The 18,901-nt window shown below is 42.7% G+C and overlaps 1 protein-coding gene across 2 annotated transcripts in view; it reads right to left on the bottom strand.

The window, feature by feature from the left end:
- Positions 1-15,202, bottom strand: part of Swap70 (switching B cell complex subunit SWAP70) — a 64,386-nt gene extending 49,184 nt beyond the window's left edge. For both annotated transcript variants that reach the window (XM_036206665.1, XM_036206672.1), the window contains exon 1: positions 14,998-15,202. In XM_036206665.1, coding sequence (XP_036062558.1) covers positions 14,998-15,096 — 99 coding nt within the window. In that variant the 5' untranslated portion in view covers positions 15,097-15,202. The remainder of the gene's footprint in view (positions 1-14,997) is intronic.
- Between the last annotated feature and the right edge of the window lie 3,699 nt (positions 15,203-18,901).

Here is an 18,901-nt window from a genome sequence, read left to right as displayed (position 1 = left end):
AACGCTTTCAATGACGATGAATCAGAGTTCTTTCTAAAAGTTCTCTTAATAGTAAAACTCAATATTTTAATAATAATGACAACCATTTTAAAAGTCCACTCCCCTTTCTGTTTTGGTTTGGTTTGATTTTGAGACTGGGTCTTGCTGTGAAGAAGATTTTAAACTCAGGGAAATCCTGCTTCCTCAGCCTCTTAAGTGTATTTATAGGTGTAAGCAACCACACTCAGCTTTCTATTTCTTTACATCACAGATAAAAAGACTGAGGCCCAAGACTTGACCTAAGTCACCCAATGCCATGTAACAAAGCAGGGACAGTCTCCCAACTGTCCCACATGATGACCTACACTAAAAACATACCTTCGACCCTCCCACCCCACTCCTTCAGCACAGGTCATTCTTCATAAATTTGAGGAAATCTTCACCAACCCATCCTGCCCAACCAAGTCCTGCACAGCATTTATTCTGTTCCCAGTGCCGGTGGGATCTCAGATGCTATCAGCTTACTATCGCTTTCTCTGTGTGCTACAAAATGACTAGCATGAGGCCAAGGAAGGACCCAGCAGAAGCACAGACCTGAGAGATAGAGTAAGGCAGGGTATCTAACCTAGACCATGTCTTGATGCTGTCCATGGACAATGCACCACTGAACTATGAATGTGCCGCTGAATTACATTCTAAATGAAAAGACTTTAATAAATTATTTGGGTAAGTTTATCAACTTCATCAACAATTTACTAGAAAACACTGGTAAATTTCATCTCATAAGTCTTAAAATTTCTCTTTCAAGAAAAAGATATCCAAGCAAACAAAAAGGCTAGTGCCACAATATCCAAAACACTCTTAGAAATTTTTTTTAAAAAAGGAACATATAATAGGAAAATGAGCAATGGGCATGGATATTAAACTCACAAAGGAAACTGAAGACTAAAAATAAATATACATAAGCTATTTTCCAATTTCCGGTTAAGACTGGACAACTGAAGCCTAAAGTTGGCCGTTGTATGTGATTTGGGGTATGTCTTATCATCTCTCTACATCTTTAATTATTTATTACATTATTGGTGCATGTGGTGGGGTGGAGGTGGGGCAGAGAGTGTGCATGTCACAACACACATGGAGGTCAAAGGACAACCTGTAGGAGTTGGCTCTCTCCTTTCACTATGTGGGTCCAGAGAGCAAACAGGCTGTCAGGCTCCACAGCAAGCCCCTTCACTGACCCACCGCATTGGCTCTCAACATTTCATTATCTCCTGGGAAGAGAAAAAGCACACGTGAACCACGGTGGAAGTACGGAGGTCAGAAGACAGCTTTGGGGACTAAGCTCTCTCTCCCCTTTCCATCACATGTGTTCCAGGGAGCATTCCAGAGACTGAACTCAGGTCGTCAGGGTTGGCAGCAAGCACCTTCACTTTGTCTGTCTATATTTAAAAGAACTTTGTGGGCTGGAGAGGTGGCTCAGAGGTTAAGAGCACTGACTGCTCTAACAGTGGTCCTGAGTTCAATTCCCAGCAACCACATGGTAGCTCACAACCATCTGTAATGAGATCTGGTGCCCTCTTCTGTGTATATAATAAATAAATAAAAATTTTTAAAAAAAAAAAAGAACTTTGTTTTGTTTTGTTTTGTTTTGTTTTTTTCAAGACAGGGTTTCTCTGTAGCTTTGGAGGCTATCCTGGATCTCGCTCTGTAGACCAGGCTGGCCTCAAACTCACAGAGATCCTCCTGCCTCTACCTTCTGAGTGCTGGGATTACAGGTGAGTGCCGCACACATAGCTGTCTCTCCTTAGCTGTACTTTCCCTGTTAAAAACTACTACTGCCCTAACAAACCATGATTTAAAAGTTCTTTAAAGCCAGACGGTTGTGGCGCACGCCTGTAATCCCAGCACTAGGGAGGCAGAGACAGGTGGATCTCTGTGAGTTCGAGGCCAGCCTGGACTACCTAGTGAGACCCTATCTCAAAAAGAAGCTCTAAACTATGTATACTGCATGGAGACTGTCCCCTGATCTGCCGCTTGTTGGATTTTTTTTTCTTTCTTTCTTTTTTTCCCCCCTGAGACAGGGTTTCTCTCTGTAGCTTTGCACCTTTCCAGGAACTCACAGAGATCCACCTGGCTCTGCCTCCCAAGTGCTGGGATTAAAGGCATGCAACACCACCGCCCAGTATTGTTGTTGATTTTTTTTTTTTTTTTTGGCTGGTTGGATATTGAAGTCTTTTGAAGCCCAGGCTGACCAAGGGTGAGTGTGAACTCCTGATCCTTCTACCTCTACCATCAAGTACTGTGATTACAAGAGTGTGCCAACCACCATGCCCAGCTGACTTTCTTATTTCTGTGATTTCATATCTTGTAGTGTACTACAGAAAGATCAGTTTCTACCCTTTTCTTTACTTCAAAAATAAATAAATCAGTGAAGAAGTAAATGATAGGAAAAGATACTTAACCTTACTAATATGGATTAAAATACACTTCCTTTTTGCTGAGTAACATCCGATACTTAAACAGCTACACAGCATTGACTGCTTACAGACTCAGTCTTTGACCTGCCAACGCCCAGTGCTAGCGAAAGCAGAGCCGCTGTCTGGACTACAGCACAACTGACAGGCGGGGACAGACAATTACTGTTTGGAGCAGAGACGACAGAGAAGTGACCTATGCTTTGGAGCATGCTTAGCAGCATGGCTGAAGGAAACAAAAACATCTCAAAAATCTATGAATGAAAAAAAAAGTAAAATAAAACAATACATTAACACTATGGAATAGCTCACAAGTGTTATAAAGGACAGGATTTGTATCTGTGAGGTGTGATGTTGAAAGGTGCTCCCAACACAATGCTTTAGAAGAGAGGTCACAAAAACACATGAAATAAAATCCTACTTACATAAAAGCATGTCTGTCTGTCTCAAATTTTATATATATATACATATATATATATATATATATATATATATATATATATATATATACATACACACACACACACATATATAATACATACATACATATGCCTGCACACGCGTATGTATGTATGTATGCATAGATATTGGGAAAGGAGTATTAGAAAAGATAATCGCCACTGAGGAGGTTGAGGCAAAAGGACAGCCAAGAGTTGTAGGTCAATCTGGACCCCATAATGAGCTCCAGGTTACAGAGTGACATCCTATCCTCCCACCAAAAAAAAAAAAAAAAGGCCATCCATGAGAAGAAAATTCCAACAGGTTTCTCATCTGGGACTTGCACCTATCCTCCCACCAAAAAAAAAAAAAAAAGGCCATCCATGAGAAGAAAATTCCAACAGGTTTCTCATCTGTGACTTGCACCACTGTGCACATTCCTTAAAGTTAGGGTCTTTTTTTTTTTTTCAACCTTTCTAGAGCTTTATTGAGAGAGAGAGGGAGAGAGAGAGAGAGACCTCGAGGAGGGAAGAGAGCAGAAAAAGAATAGGGAAGACAGGGTCTTTTATCCATCTGTGCAAACCCAAAAAACTAACAAAGTACTTCATGAGAAACCTAGCCAACAAACATTGCTAAGGCAAGGATACGTGAAATTTTTCAAGATTTTTTTTCTTTTTTTCTCCACCATCCTTACACATATGTGCACCTTTTAATTTACTTTACTATACTTCCAGAAAGAACTTTTAACTGCAATTTTTACTTCAGATAACTTTCAGAATTATTAGTTATTAACATTGCTAGAACAAGTCAAGCATAATATATCAGCTTGAGATCTAGTGAGGCAGTCTCATTCCTTAGCACTTAGATATAGTGCCTACCTTGCATGCAGGATGCCCTAGGGTTGATCTCCACATGGGGGTGGGAGAGACCTCAAGTACAGACTTCCAAGGAAAGGACTAAATAAAAATTAAGAGTATGATGGAGGGCACTATAATAGGAGAGAGAAATTAGGTAGCTCAATGTAGTGCCCTCTTCTCCAGGAGAAAAATCTGAAGCCACAGTGTACAGTGAAGTAATGAGAGAGGTCTCAAACCTGAGGTTTACCTCCGCTGCCTTCCTACTGACTTCCTGGCTACATGTGGTGACTACGATACGATTCCTATCCTAACCAGCCTCCTGGCTAATCTTCGGGGAGACACATTCCAACAGCTCCCCAAAATGCAGGAAACGCCAGATGGCACCAAACCCCATATATACCATGTTTTCCGCATGTATCAATGATAAAACTTAATTTATAAATTAAGCCCAGCAAAAGATTAACAATAAACTTAGATAATAATAATAATAATAAATGAACAATTAGAGCAATATACTATAATAAGTTCTTTAAAACTTGTGAACTCTTTATTTCTGGAATTTTCCATTTGATATTTTGGGCTATAACTGATCACAAGTACCAAAAGCCATAGAAAGTAAAAACCCAAGGCCAGCCTGGTCTACAAATCGAGGTCCAAGACAGCCAAGACTGTTACACAGAGAAACCCTGTCCCAAAATAAAAATAAAAAATAAAAAGTAAAAACCAAGGATAAGGGGCAGGAGAGGGAGAAGTACCCTCAGTCTTAATCTCCCCATTTAACAGACAAAATACAGCAGTAGAGGGCTCAAGGCTCTGTGGCTAAGGTGCTTGATGTCAAGCTTCACACCCTGGAGGAGTTCCTTCCCCAGAACCCAATGGTGGAAACAGAGAATGACCTTCTGCAAGTTGTCCTCCAATCTCCATTCACAAAACAAATAAATGAAAAAAAATTAACAGAAAAGTCACCCAAGTAAAAGACTACAGAATTTTATCCAGTCCAGTCTGTATCAAATAGCAGTTCTCGGTCTATCACTGAAACCCATGACAGCTGCCCACAGCTGTCTCTCAACTCCAGTGTAACAGCTACCTTGCTGAGCATGCATCATCCTAGGATTAGAAAGAACTGCTGGAACTTTGGGACGCATTGCCTTCTTAGCCCAGTAGGCAGTGCGTCAGTCTCATAATCTGAAGGTCCTGAGTTCGAGTCTCAAGGAACTGCTGGGGCTATACTCCTTGAGGGCAGACTGTACTGCCTCTTTCCATAATTCAGTGAAAAGGTAATACTTTCCAATGCTGTCTCTACAACCAAAACTACCCTTTTGGGGCGGGATAGGAGGTCTGGAACTAAAAGTCTCCTGTACACTAGACAAGAACTCCACCACTAAGTCACATACTCCCTTGCTCCAGAATAGCTTTGTTACCATCTAGTGTCATTTCTGGCTAGTCCACCATGCACACATATACCAGTCTTCTAATCCAAACCAAACATGGCAAAGCTAATTATTCCTAAAGAGGCAAAAGACACAGGAGGCCTGGAAATGTTCTAAGATGAAAGAGACTGTTTCTCCAATTACTGAAGTCTACTCCTAAACCACCTTTCTTCTTCCTATAAGAAAGTTAATATATGCAGATTTCCAGGAAATGCTTTTCCTCTCAACTGCTGAGAACTGCAGTGTCAAGTAGACTTGGAGAAAAAAAGGACTGTGGATAAGTGATAGAATGCCCTAGTCCCAGCTATCCAGGTGGCCAAGCAGAGAGGATCCTGTGAATCCATGAGTCCTAGGCCAGCCTGGGCAAAACAGTTAGAACCCCATTTCAAGAAGGAAAAAGTTAGGCCTTATAGCTCAGTACTATAATCTGTCAGCACTGGGAGACTGAGGAAAGAGGATCACCCTTAGTTTGAGGCCAGTGTGAGCTACACAGAAAGTTCCAGGCCACAATGGACTAGAGTGTGAGAAAAAAAAAGAAAAGAAAAGAAAAGAAAGAAAGAAAGAAGAAAAGGAAGAGTAGGATGAGAAGAAGTAAAGGTGCTGAGACACAGGCTACACTCCAGGTTCTGTTGTGAGGTAGGAATGACGTGAGAAAAAGAACCCAGCTGTTCTGATCTACTACTGATCCCAGACAGGAAGAGGGTTCTGGACATTCCCCTGCTCTGGGCAGGAATGAGAAATATTTGGCCAGTGGTAGCCAGTAGAAAGCAGGTACCTGTAGCTTGTTACTGTGTCCCTGTGGGACAGTAGTGAGACCCAAAGGAAACAGGAAGGGGCTCAGGTTGTGAGCTCTGAGTTTTAGGATCAGAAGTGTTGGGCTAAGGTGAACGGACAATGCCAACGGTGCCCTGAGATTCGAGTATTACCTTCAATAAGACAAGAGTTTACATTTATTTTTATTTTTTTAAGATTTATTTATTTTATGTGCATCAGTATTTTATCTGCACACACACACACACACACACACACACACACACACACACACACCATGTGTGTGCCTGGTGCCCACAGAGGTCAAAAGAAGGCATCAGATCCCCCTTCTTGAGATCCCCTACATGTATTTTTTTAAGCACAATATTTCCAAATTATCACAATGAACATTTTCTAGCAAAGAACAGGAACTAGAAATAACTCATAGCTCACTCCTATCAACTGTAAGATTTGGAAGTATCTCTTGTTCTTTTATTCAGAGAGCTATCTTTACTCTTTTGTTTTGGTAGAATATTGAAACTACTTACAGACGTTTTTCTTTGAGGCAGGGTCTCACTGTGTAATGCAAACCAGCCTTCCCATTCTCAAGCCTCCAGTCTCAAGGCTGTGGAGTGCTGCTGTAACAGGCAGGACCTCCACTGTGCTGGCTTACAGCGCCTCTCAGGGGGCTCTCTTATGATCGGAACCCCTAACCTTGCTTGCTTTTTAAAATCAGAATTTTTGATTTCCCAACATAGAGAGCTTTTACCGCAGTGGTTAGCAGAAAACACAGCCAGCAGGATTAGGAACACAATGCTATTCATGCCAAGTACATGAGAATTAACCACGGCTTTGTGTCTGAGTTCCACACAAAGTAAGGCCTTCTCTATAATTTGCTTCCTTCTGTTTTCAGCTAATTACTCTTGCCTGGTCAATTAGATTAACAATCCAAGTTAAAAAACTAGATGCCTGCATGGGAACAAAATACAAGATACTATTCAAAAGCTACGCAAACCAACACCAAGTTGAAGAATAAAAAACAATTGATTCAAAATCTTTTAAGCCTAATGGTTCAGTCCTGTAATCCAACCTCTTGGGAGGCTAACACAGATGTATTTGTGAGTCTGGGCTACAGAATGAGTCCATACTAGGGAAGACTATGAATAAATACCCATCATTGAGAAAATAAGATGCAGCCAGGCGGTGGTGACGCATGCCTTTAATCCCAGCACTTGGGGGTCAGAGGCAGGCGGATCTCTGTGAGTTTGAGGCCAGCCTGGTCTACAAAGTGAGTTCCAGGACAGGCTCCAAAGCCACACAGAGAAACGGTGTCTCAAAAAACCCAAAAAAAAAAAAAAAAAAAAAAAAAAAAGAGAGAGAGAGAGAGAGAGAAAATACAATGCAAACTACAAACACTGTCCCTCTAAAAGTAATTTTTATTTAAATCCTCACTGTAATTGTTTCTAAAAACAAAGCAAAACAGAGCCAGTACACTTATTTTAAGGCATTTCCAGCACTAACATGTAATTCACACTAAAGCTGTAATTGCAAACTAAACTTTATAATAGAGGTTGCAAAAATATCACGAGTTTGCTATATTTAAGAGAAAAACATTTTATAACACTATTTATAACTATATAATCACTATATAACAATAAGAGTCTTAATTTAAGGTGCATTGTGAACTCTGGAAAGAGTGTCAAGACAGAGAACTAGTGTAGCCAAGAGACTTTTCATTTTGTAAATGCTCTTTTTTAGTCTTAGGAATTTTATACCATTTGTACAGATGAACTATGACAGTTCCTCTAAATAGTTAAGCAGTAACTTTTATTATTGTGTGCTGGCATTACATATAACTCTTAGCAAGGAACAACCAATGAAATGCTAACTAATGTGATGATAGTTTTTAAATAACTACAGAATAAAGAATAATCAGAAGCCTGCAAGATGGTTCTGTGGGGAAAGACATTTGCCAAGAGGCCTGGCAAGCTGAGTTTGATTCCTGGGACCCACATCTAGAAGGAGAGAGCCAACCCTCCAAAGCTGTCCGCTGACTTTTGTGTACACACCGTGACTTGCTCACACACCTTACCTAAATAAATATACAAATAAAATATAATATTAGAATAATTATTTCCTCTATTTCAAACAATACACCCAAACCTATTTCTTCTTTGTTGTTGTTGTTGTTTTTGTTTTTGTTTTTTGAGACAGGGTTTCTCTGTAGCTTTGGAGCCTGTCCTGGACTAGCTCTGTAGACCAGGCTGGCCTCGAACTCATAGAGATCCACCTGCCTCTGCCTCCCAAGTGCTGGGATTACAGGCGTGTGCCACCACCGCCCGGCTTCAAACTTATTTCAATTTTGACTTCTGAGAACTCATACCATGACCTAAAAACAATGTCTATTTCAAATGGCAGATTCCTAAAGTATGGAATCTGGAATCTACAGGAAATTGTCTCACATTTAAAAATAATAATAAGGGCACTGGGAAGGCAGAGGCAGGTGGATCTCTGTGAGTTCAAGGCCAGCCTGTTCTACATAGTGAGCTGGGGGAGGACACAACAGGACATGGTGGGGGGGATGATGGGAGGGGACCATGACAGACAAGAACAACAAGTACTCTTAACTGCTGAAGTATCTCTCCAGCACCATGATTAAAATTTTAAAAAAAGAAACTGAACTTAATCCCTTGAGTATCTCTCTGTATTCTAACTTGTGAAACAGAGCAACACCAAATCAATATCAGAATAGAATAATGAGCTGCCTTTTAACAATAAGATCATGAATTGGGCTAATGGAGCTGATGCCTTCTAAAGTGGGCAGAAATGGTTCCCTTCTTTGTGGTGAAGAGGGGACTTTTGAAAACTTTCAGAAAGACCACTGACCTGCAGTGACCATGTATCCACATGTTTTGACAAGGAAGCATCCCTGTAACAATGCTGAACAACTGCTATATCACAACCTTGTAAGCCACACATGGTTTTTAATGACATGTTCCATGTTTTAATATTTATTTGCTTGTTTTTAATCTGTAGATGTGTTGCCTGGGTGCATGTACGTGCAGTGTGTGAATGGGGGAGCCCACAGAGGTCAGAAGAGAGCACTGGATCCCCTGGAACTGGAACTGCAAATGGTTGTGAGCCACCATGTACGTGGGTGTTAGGAACTGACCCGGTTCCTCTACAAGAGCCATAGTGCTCTTTAATAGTTGAGCCATCTATCCAGGCCCCGTACATTTTTATTTTACTGACAAGTTCAGTGAAAGTCTATAACTGCAATACCAAAATAATGTCATTACATTATTAAATTTTTCTTTGGCTTTTATGTTTCAAACTGAGTATTTTCTCCCCAATGACATTTCTACTGTTTATGTTTCCCACCTTTAGCACTACACTTCATATCATATATGCCAATCCACTGCATGCATGTGGAGGTCATGGACAACTTGCAGAAGTCACATCTCTCCTTCCACCATGGGGGTCCCAACGATCACACTCAGGTAGTCAGGTTTGGGAGCTCACCGGCCCTCTGGCTACCATAAAGCACTACACAGCCAAGACTATCTCAAACTTGCAGTAATCCTCCTTCCTCAGATTCTCAAGTGTTGGGATTACAAGTATGAGCCACCATTCCTAACTAGACTTCTTGTCTTTTAAGGATAGGGCAATTATCTATGCAATATGGTCTATATGGGGAGGGGGCAGAGAGAATGAACAGGCATTTTCTTTTTCTTTTTTTTGGTTTTGGTTTTGGTTTTTTGGAGACAAGGTTTCTCTATGTAACAGCCCTAGCTGTCCTGGAACTCCTTTGTAGACCAGGGTAGCCTAAAACTCACAGAGATCCACCTGCCTCTGCCTCCCAAGTGCTGGGATGAAAGGCATGCTCCATCATAGCTGGCTCTAAACAGGAATTTTTTAATGATTTCACACCCTCTTAATTTGCATGCCAAAATTTAAACTCTTTGAAAGCCAAGACTCCTATCTATTTCTTTTTCTCCCATGTCTCACAACCACATCACCTGCACTGCACACAGTGCCCAACACAAGAAGCTTCCATTTTGTACTTCCTGAATCTATGCTAAAAATTATGAAGGTAGGTCAGCAAGATGGCTCAGAAATGCAAGCCTGAAGACATGAGTTCAATCCCCAGGGAGATAAAAGGCTCCTCCTGAAAGTTGTTCTCTGAATGCCACAGACATACCATGGCATGCACACTTCTGATTTCACACACATATCACACACACACTGACACATACACAACAATAAGCAAACTTTTTTTTTAAGTTATGAAGGTGGGGCTGGAAAGATGATTCAGCAGTTAAAAGCACTAGCTGTTCTTCCATAGGACCCAGGTTTGATTCCCAATACCCATATAATGGTTCGCAATTGTATTGAAGTCCCAGGGGGTCCTATGCCCTCTTCTGGCCTCTGCAGGCACTACATACATGTGGTGCACAAATATACATACAGGCAAAATATCCATACACATAAAACATAAAAATAAAATAAACCTGTCTTAAAAAATAAAAAGAAGGGCTAGAGAGATGGCTCAGTAGTTAAGAGCATGTATTGATCTTGCAGAGGACCAGAGTTCGGTTCCTAGCACCCACTCACAACTACCTGTAACTCTATTTCCAGAGGATTTGATATCTCTGGCCTCCTTAGGCACATGCACTCACACAAGGACACATAATTTAAAAGTAATAAAAATAAATCTTTTAGTACAAAAATCTTTAATTAGAAAGAAAAAAACAAACAATAGACCAGCAAAATGGCTCAGCAGGTAAAGGTGCTTAGCCACCAGGTCTGGAGTTCAGTCTCCAGAGCCCACACAGTAGAAGGAGAGAACTGATTCCCCTACATTGTCCTCTCACCTCCACACACACCACAGCACACGCATGTTCATGTGCACGTGTACACACAGAGGTATGCACTAAAAATAAACATAAAATAAATTTTTTCTTTTTTTTTTTTAAGATTTATTTATTTATTTATTATGTATACAGAAGAGGGCACCAGATCTCATTACAGATGGTTGTGAGCCACCATGTGGTTGCTGGGAATTGAACTCAGGACCTCTGGAAGAGCAGTCGGTGCTCTTAACCTCTAAGCCATCTCTCCAGCCCCCATAAAATAAATTAATGAATAGACAAATAAGATAAACCAGGCATGGTTTCCACATGCTATCTCAGCACCTGAAAGGGAAAGGCAGAAAGACTGCTGTAAGTTTGAAGTTGGCCTGGTCTACACAGCAAGTTCCAGCCCATTCAGGACAACATAGAAAGATTCTGTCTAAAAAAAATTAAGTTAAATTAAAATAAAAAAATAGATACATAAATAGAAATGGAAGTATCGCTGAGTGATAAAGAGCTTGCTTAGAATGCAGCAGGCCCTGGGTTCAATTTCCAGCGCTACACAAGTGAAAAAAATAAATAACTAAGCAGAGGCTGTGTGGAGGTGCACGTGGCTCAGTCAGTAAGTGTGGTGGGGCCTGAATTCAATCCCTAGCACCTATGTGAAAATATCCAGCATGATGGTGTGTGTTGTAATCCCAGCACTGGGGAGGTGGAGACTGGAGGATTCCCTAGGGCTCAACAGCCAACCAGCCTAGTCTAACTGGTGAGCTCAAGCCAATGAGGGACCTTCTGCAAGAGGTATATGGCATTCCTGAGGATGGCACCAGAAGTTACCCTCTGCCCTCTACAAGCACCATGTACCCATGTGCATGCACACATACAAGAGCACATGCAAACACAGATACACATACAGTGTTTAAGTAAAAATGAGGCCAGAGGAATAGCTCAGGGGTAGAATGTTAGCCTAGCATGCTGGATTCCATCCCCAATACAAAGAAAAAGAATCCTAAAGGCCGAAAACTACTAACCTTTTACTAAATTAGCATGGTACTTTATACACACTAAGAAGACAAAAGATTTTGTAAAAATAAACAAATACATTAATTGCAAAAGACTACTACTCACCAATGAAATAATCAAACACCAAGAAGAAATTTAAGTTAAAATATTTTCAGTTCCAAAAAAAATGACAAGATGTACACACTGAATTGATCCAAAGTCTCCTTTGTAGACACAGGAGAGAGCAAATACAACTTCACAGATGTGCTAACAACATGTGATTGAAACTATGAACTGAGATTATACACTTCCTGCCTATGTTGCTGTCAACAACTCCCTAAGGGACCAGCAAGATGGCTCAGTGGGCTAAAGGTGCTTGCTGCCAAGATGACTTGAGCTTGACTCTGGGAAGCCACCCAATGGAAGGACAGAACTAATTCCTGAAAGTTGTCCTCTGATCTCCAGAGCCACACTGTGACACACAAACTACACTGGGGTAAGCACCCACACACAGACACACACAATGACATTTAAAAAATGGAAGTTCTCTGGGGAGAGCAGAGGTTTCCATTCAATTAAAAAAAAAAAAAAATCCAGGGTTGGGGATTTAGCTCAGTGGTAGAACACTTGCCTAGCAAGCGCAAGGCCCTGGGTTTGGTCCTCAGCTCTGGAAGGAAAAAAAAAATCCCCTAGGTTCTTTTCCTCAAATTTTTAATAGAATACAATGAAAGTAATAGAATTTTATCTCATCTATGTCCTCGATTAGAAACAGGGGGCAGAGAGGAGAATTAAGAAACACTGGCTTTAAAATGTGAAACTCTTGCTGGGCATGGCTGCAAACTGAGCACTAGGGAGGCAGAGGCAGGCAGATCTCTGTGAGTTCAAGGCCAGCCTGGTCTACATGATGAGTTCCAGAACAGTCAGGGCTATATAGTAAGATCTTGTCTCAAAAAAATAGTGAAGCCTGGCACGGTGGAACATGCCTTTAATCCCAACACTCAGAAACAGGCAGATCTCTATGAGTTCGAGGCCAGCCTGGTCCACAAAGTGAGTTCCACAACAGCCAAGCCTGTTACACAGAGAAAGCCTGTCTCCAAAAAAAAAAAAAAAAAAAACCAAAAAACGAAAACAACAACAAAACCTTAAGCCGGGCAGTGGTGGCGCACGCCTGTAATCCCAGCACTCGGGAGGCAGAGGCAGGTGAATCTCTGTGAGTTTGAGGCCAGCCTGGTCTACAAAGCAAGTTCCAGGACAGCCTCCAAAAGCTACAGAGAAACCCTGTCTTGAAAAAAACCAAAAAAAAAAAAAAAAAAAAAAAAAAAAAGTGAAAATCTTGGATCTAACCTAGCTACTGCTTACACTGTAACTTGGGACAAGTCACACCTCAGAAGCTTCAACTATATCAACAAAATTGAGGGGTAACCTGGGACTATATGGAGGAAAGAGGAACTATTTTCTTAAGTTCACTGAAAGTTAAAAAATGATAATATTGATGTTTTTGAAGGTATACAAAGTAATAAGTATGACGATTATGCACAAAGAAGAAAGGGTATGGTGTTGGGGATCTGGGTTCTGTCCTCAGCTGGGGGGGGGTAGTGGATTTCACGTGGCATAAGGCTTCTGCCTTCCTCTTGAGTTTGCAAAATAGTAATTCTAAGTACACAGAACAGAGAGAGAGAGAGAGAGAGAAAACAGAAGCCAAATCATAAAATGGCAACCCTAAATCTAATAATATCAATCATTACATTAAATATAAATGGCCTAAATACTCTGATTAAAACAGGTATCATACCAAGGCTATACAGAGAAACCCTGTATCAAAAAAAAAAAAAAAAGACAGGTGTCAAAATGGTTAAAACAAGACCTGGCTACACACTATACAAAAATTATAATAGTAGGTAAAATTAAAAACAGTCATACAGCTCTCTTCAGAAGCACAAATAAACTAGAAATAACATAAATCTTCAAAGGTAAGTGGATAACTATGGCACACTTATACAGTGTAATAACCTAGCAATAACAACAATACACAAAGCTAGGTCACTTTCTAAGGCATTTATCTGAGTAAAGGAAGCCGGTTTCAGAAGATCCCATTCATATCAGACTATAGAAAAAGAAAAACTAGAACGGATCAATGGTGACCACCTGTTGGAGACAGGGCAGTATGACAAAGCTTTGTGGGAAGGAACTGATGAAATCTTAGTCAGTGATAGTGACTTCCTACATGTGCTAAAACTCACTGAACTGTACACCAGAAACGCCTATTAACTTTTTAAAATATTATCTTTAAATTATGTGAATGTGTGTGAAAACATGGGTGCTGCCGCCCACAGAAGCAAAAGGCATCAGATGCCCCTGGAGCTGGAGTTACAGGCAGTGTGAGCCGCCCCACGTGGGTGCTGGGAACGGAATTCTGGTCCAATGGAAAAGCAGTCGCTCTTAACTACCGAGCTATCCATCTCTCCGGGCCCCTAAATATTAATTCTCAAAGTAAAAGTATGTGGCTAATTTCCATCGGCCCTTCTAGACTATGATTTAATGAATAAGATCAAAAGGAAAACAAGCGAGAACGCCAAATCCTCCTGGCATAAAAGCCACAACTGAAAAGAACTTCCTCATTTACTTCACAAAATATACAAAGCAAACCCAATCTTCAGAAACTTCTTCCCAGAAGAGGCAAAAAAAAAAAAAAAAAAAAAACAGTCATTCAGATCCAAAATGTGTATATTTGAAAAGTGCCTGTGAATGGCTCTTCTTGTCTGTTTCTATATCTCAGACTCTCCCAGAGGCTGCCAATCTCTCCTGGCTGAGCGCCACCACTCTGGTCTGGGGTTTACTCAACTTACAAGTGTCCCTTTATGCGTACCTCACACTCTGGGGTCCTGACGAGGACTCTGCAAAAGCAATGGCCTTTGCAGAGAGCCCGCAAGATCCGGGCTGCTCGGCACGCGCTCTCACTAGCCCCAAGGTCTGCGGGCGCGGGGCGGGGAGGCTCCCGGACACCCCGTCTGAGGGACGCCCTGCGGGTCCCGCGGCGCCCCTTACAGCGCACCTCAGCCGTCGCGGGGCCGGAGGAGCGCGCCCGGCCCAGCGCAAAGTCCCGAGGCCAGAAGGAAGCGTGTGGACCGCCGCCCCGCCGCGTTCCCAGACACCCCTCCCCGCCGACACCGCCGCGGGTCCCGTCCCCCCGGGAAGCGCCGGCAGCGGGGCCCACCTTGAGCTGCGACTTGGAGACCTTGCCGCTGCGGTCCAGGTCGAGCGCGGTGAAGGCGTGCCAGATGGCTTTGAGCAGCTCGTCCTTCAAGCCCCCCATGGCCGCGGCCGTGCTGCCACGACGCACCCGGCCCGCCCAGTCGGCACCTCGGCGCCTCTGCCTCCAGCAGGAGCTCCACAGACGACGCTGCCCGCCGTGCGGTCACCTGACCGCGGCAGGCCCCGCCCCCTCTGGGCCCGGCCCCCCCCCAGAGGCCCCGCCCCGCGTCCCGCCCACGGGTCCCTGGGACGGCCGCCTCTGTCCAGTATGGGTTTGTAAACACCATGCCAAGTCCCTCTGGTGGGTTTCCACACCAGCTCAGGCTGCTAAAGAAATGTCCCCCATCCCGAGGAGCACAGGGGACTGGAGGGATCAGCCTCTGCGGCCTCTATGGGAGTCTCATAGTTATTTAAAGGAGCCTGGGTTCAGTCCTGGGATGGAGTCACGGTCTCAGGCTAGACAAGACCGCGGAAAATGCCCAGAGCGAGCCTGGAATGCTTAATCCCAAATCGGGAAGGATGAGGAAGGGGACAGAAACAAAAAAGAAGCCTCTGGGGAAAGTTGGTTTGTGCGTTTCGCAAAGGTACACTGATGTCTCTCTCTAGTGGCCTCTGGGAGGGCAACAAGTTTTAATGAGAGTTAAAAGAAGTTAATGATGGGCTGATAAGATGGTAAGGCTCTTGCTGCCAAAACTCAAGACTGAGTTCCATCTCCTGAACCCACATGGTGGAATGAGAACTAACTACCACAAGTTGTCTCCTGGCTTCCACCACATGCTGACACGCATACACACTAAATAAATGTGTAAAACGGAAGATGATAAGCACAACAACCTTTCCTTTCTAACAGCGGCCACTCGGGATCAGTTCACATCTTAGGAAGGGTTTCACAGAGGTGACGCTGCTGTCACTGGTGGATTGTCCTTGCATGGATGGAAATCTGTCAACCCCAGCAAATCACTCCATCCATTACTAGTGAGAATGGTTAACCCACTAAAAAGGATCTACTCAGACCTAGAGAAGTGACCCCATGACTGTAATTGCTCGACTTACATCTCTTACCACTGGTCGCTTGAACTCTCTTGGCTTCAAATTCTCCACAAATAAAATGAGCATGGGATATCAGATGTTCCAGAAGGCTCTTCCACTGCCTGGGATAGTGACTATGACTGGGTGCCTTGAATGATCACAACAGCACGCACAGCGCCTCTTCTTGTCCAATCCTAAACCCAATTTAAACACCATAGAAAGGACTATCAAAAGTCAAAAGCAGGAGCTTCTCAGATTAAAAGTGTAGCTTATTTTTCTTCTTTAAACTTCCTTTGAGCTTACCTGGTGTAGCAACACACACCTTTAATGCCAGCACTAGGGAGGCAGAGGCACATGAATCTCTGAGTTCAGGGCCAGCCTGGTCTATACAATGAGTTCCAGGACAGCAAGCACTACATAGTGTCTTGCAAAAACCAAATAAAAAAGTTTTGCGGGGTTGGGGATTTAGCTCAGTGGTAGAGCGCTTGACTAGCAAGCGCAAGGCCCCGGGTTCGATCCTCAGCTCCAAAAAAAAGTAAAGGCAACCCTTTTTCTTGCCAGCGTTGGTGGCGCACACCTGTAATCTCAGCACTCGGGAGGCAGAGGCAGGTGGATCTCTGTGAGTTCGAGGCCAGCCTGGTCTACAGAGCTAGCCCAGGACAGGCTCCAAAGCTACAGAGAAACCCTGTCTCGAAAAACCAAACAAACAAACAAACAAAAAGTTTCTTGGGGCTGAGGGTGTTGCTCAGTCGGGAGACAGCTTGCCAGCATGCAAAAAGCCCTGGCTTTGATTCCTAGCACCACATGGTGGCAAGCCAGGCACGGTGGTTCATGCCTGTAATTCCAGTACTTGGAATTCAGAAGTTCAAGGTCTTCTTTGCTACATATGGAGCTGGAAGCCAGCCAGGACTAAATGAAATCCTGCTTATAAGTAAGTTAATAAACTTCCTTGACGTCCACATATATATTATTTTAAAGGGGGGCTGGGGAGATGAGCAGGTTTGGAAAGAGCAGATAAAAGAATAAGCTCAATCAATGAGTTTAAAGTCAAAGGTAATATCACAGGGCTGAAGGTAGGGACAAAGACAACGGGACCATCTCCCTCACTTGACAGCCTAGGGAGTGCCACCCCATTTCATTAGCACTGGTCAGGATTTTTCTTGCCCTCTCTGAATCTGGTTTCTATTGTTTATCTTCTCCAACTCCAGCCCAAATTCTCAATCAGCAAATAACACAAGGTTTATCCTCTAATTTATTTATGCCAACTCAGGCTGCCCTAAGTAGTGGCTAAAAAGAAACCCCAAACCAGGCATGGCAATGCACACCTGTCCTCAGGAGGCGGGGTAGAAGGGTGCCTACGCTTTTGAGGCCACTCTGGTCTATACAATGCATTCCTGGGCTAAAGAGCAAAACTCTGCCAAAGAAAAGAAGAGGAGGAGGGGGGAGGAGGAGAAAAAGGAGAAGGAGGAGAAGAAGGAGGAGGAGGAGGAGGAAGAAGAAAGAAGAGGAAGAAGGAAGAGAAGGAAGAAGGAGAAAAAGAAAAAGGAAGAAGAAGGAGCAGGAGGGGGAAGAGGAGGGAGAGGAGGAGGAGAAGAAGAACAAGAAGAAGAGGAAGAAGAAGAAGGAGGAGGAGAAGGAGGAGGAGGAGGAGGAGAAGGAGAAGGAGGAGGAGGAGAAGGAGAAGGAGGAGAAGGAGGAGGAGAAGAAGAAGAAGAAGAAGAAGAAGAAGAAGAAGAAGAAGAAGAAGAAGAAGAAGAAGAAGAAAAAGAAGAAGAAGAAGGTTCAGTTTAACCACAGGATGACACTTTCTGTCGGTATCTAGAAGACCTAAGCATATTTCAAAGTCTTTTTTCTAAGCTATTCTGCACCTCCAAATTCCTACTTCTCCTACAATCCCTGTTCCTTTTTCTCCTAGGTCGGATGGTTAGTTGGTTCATTCATCTGCTAGTATTGCAAATAAGAACCAATGCACCTTGCTCCTGCAGTGTCTTATTTTATTTATTTATTTTTTGATCCAACCCTGGGAGTCATCTGTCATCACTTATTCACTGTTTTACTAATTAGTGAAGTCCACCCTATTTAATGTGAAACTACAAAAATTTGAAGATCAGTAGGCATGAGTCATTTGGGGTCAGTTTGGAAGACGGCTGCTTACTACACAGATGGGGACAGAATCTTGGCTTTCCCATTCAACCACCTCTGAATAAATATCAAGTTTCATTTCCTTGTATATAAAATGAAGTGGAGTACTATTATTTATTATGTTAAATATGAGGCTGAAATGACAAGCTAGTGTGACACACACTATCACAACATCAGATAATGTTAATATTTGACTCATGTGTTAGTTTGATCCTATGTCAATTTAGCCAAACTAGAATTTAGTCCCCTAAATTTCCTCCCCAACTCCTGTTTTTGAAACATCATTTCACTATGTAGCTTTAGTTAGGAGGAACTCCCTATGTAGACAAGGACCTGGCTGTCCTCCAATTCATAGCCCTTTTGCCTGCCCTTGCCTCTGGAGTGGTAAAATTAAAACCATACACCACCACACCTGGCCTCCTCCTAAAAAATTTTTTTCTTTATATTTACATGTGTGTGTATATGCGGGTGTCTGGGGAGGCCATAAGAGGGTATCATATCTCCCTGAAACTGGAGTTATGGGCAGCTGCCCAAAATAGTATTAAGAACCAAACTCAATCATCTACAGTTACAATACATACTCTTAACCACTGAGCTGTCTGGCCAGGCTCCATATGGAACACACTGTAAATTCTAGCAGTCAGGAAACTGAGATAAAATTACTAAAATCAGGGATAACTTGAGCTACATAGTGA

Source organism: Onychomys torridus, chromosome 1, assembly GCF_903995425.1.
Source record: "Onychomys torridus chromosome 1, mOncTor1.1, whole genome shotgun sequence".
NCBI lineage: Eukaryota > Metazoa > Chordata > Mammalia > Rodentia > Cricetidae > Onychomys > Onychomys torridus.
Note: the sequence above shows the minus strand (reverse complement) of the source record. Positions and strands in the feature narration are given on the sequence as shown.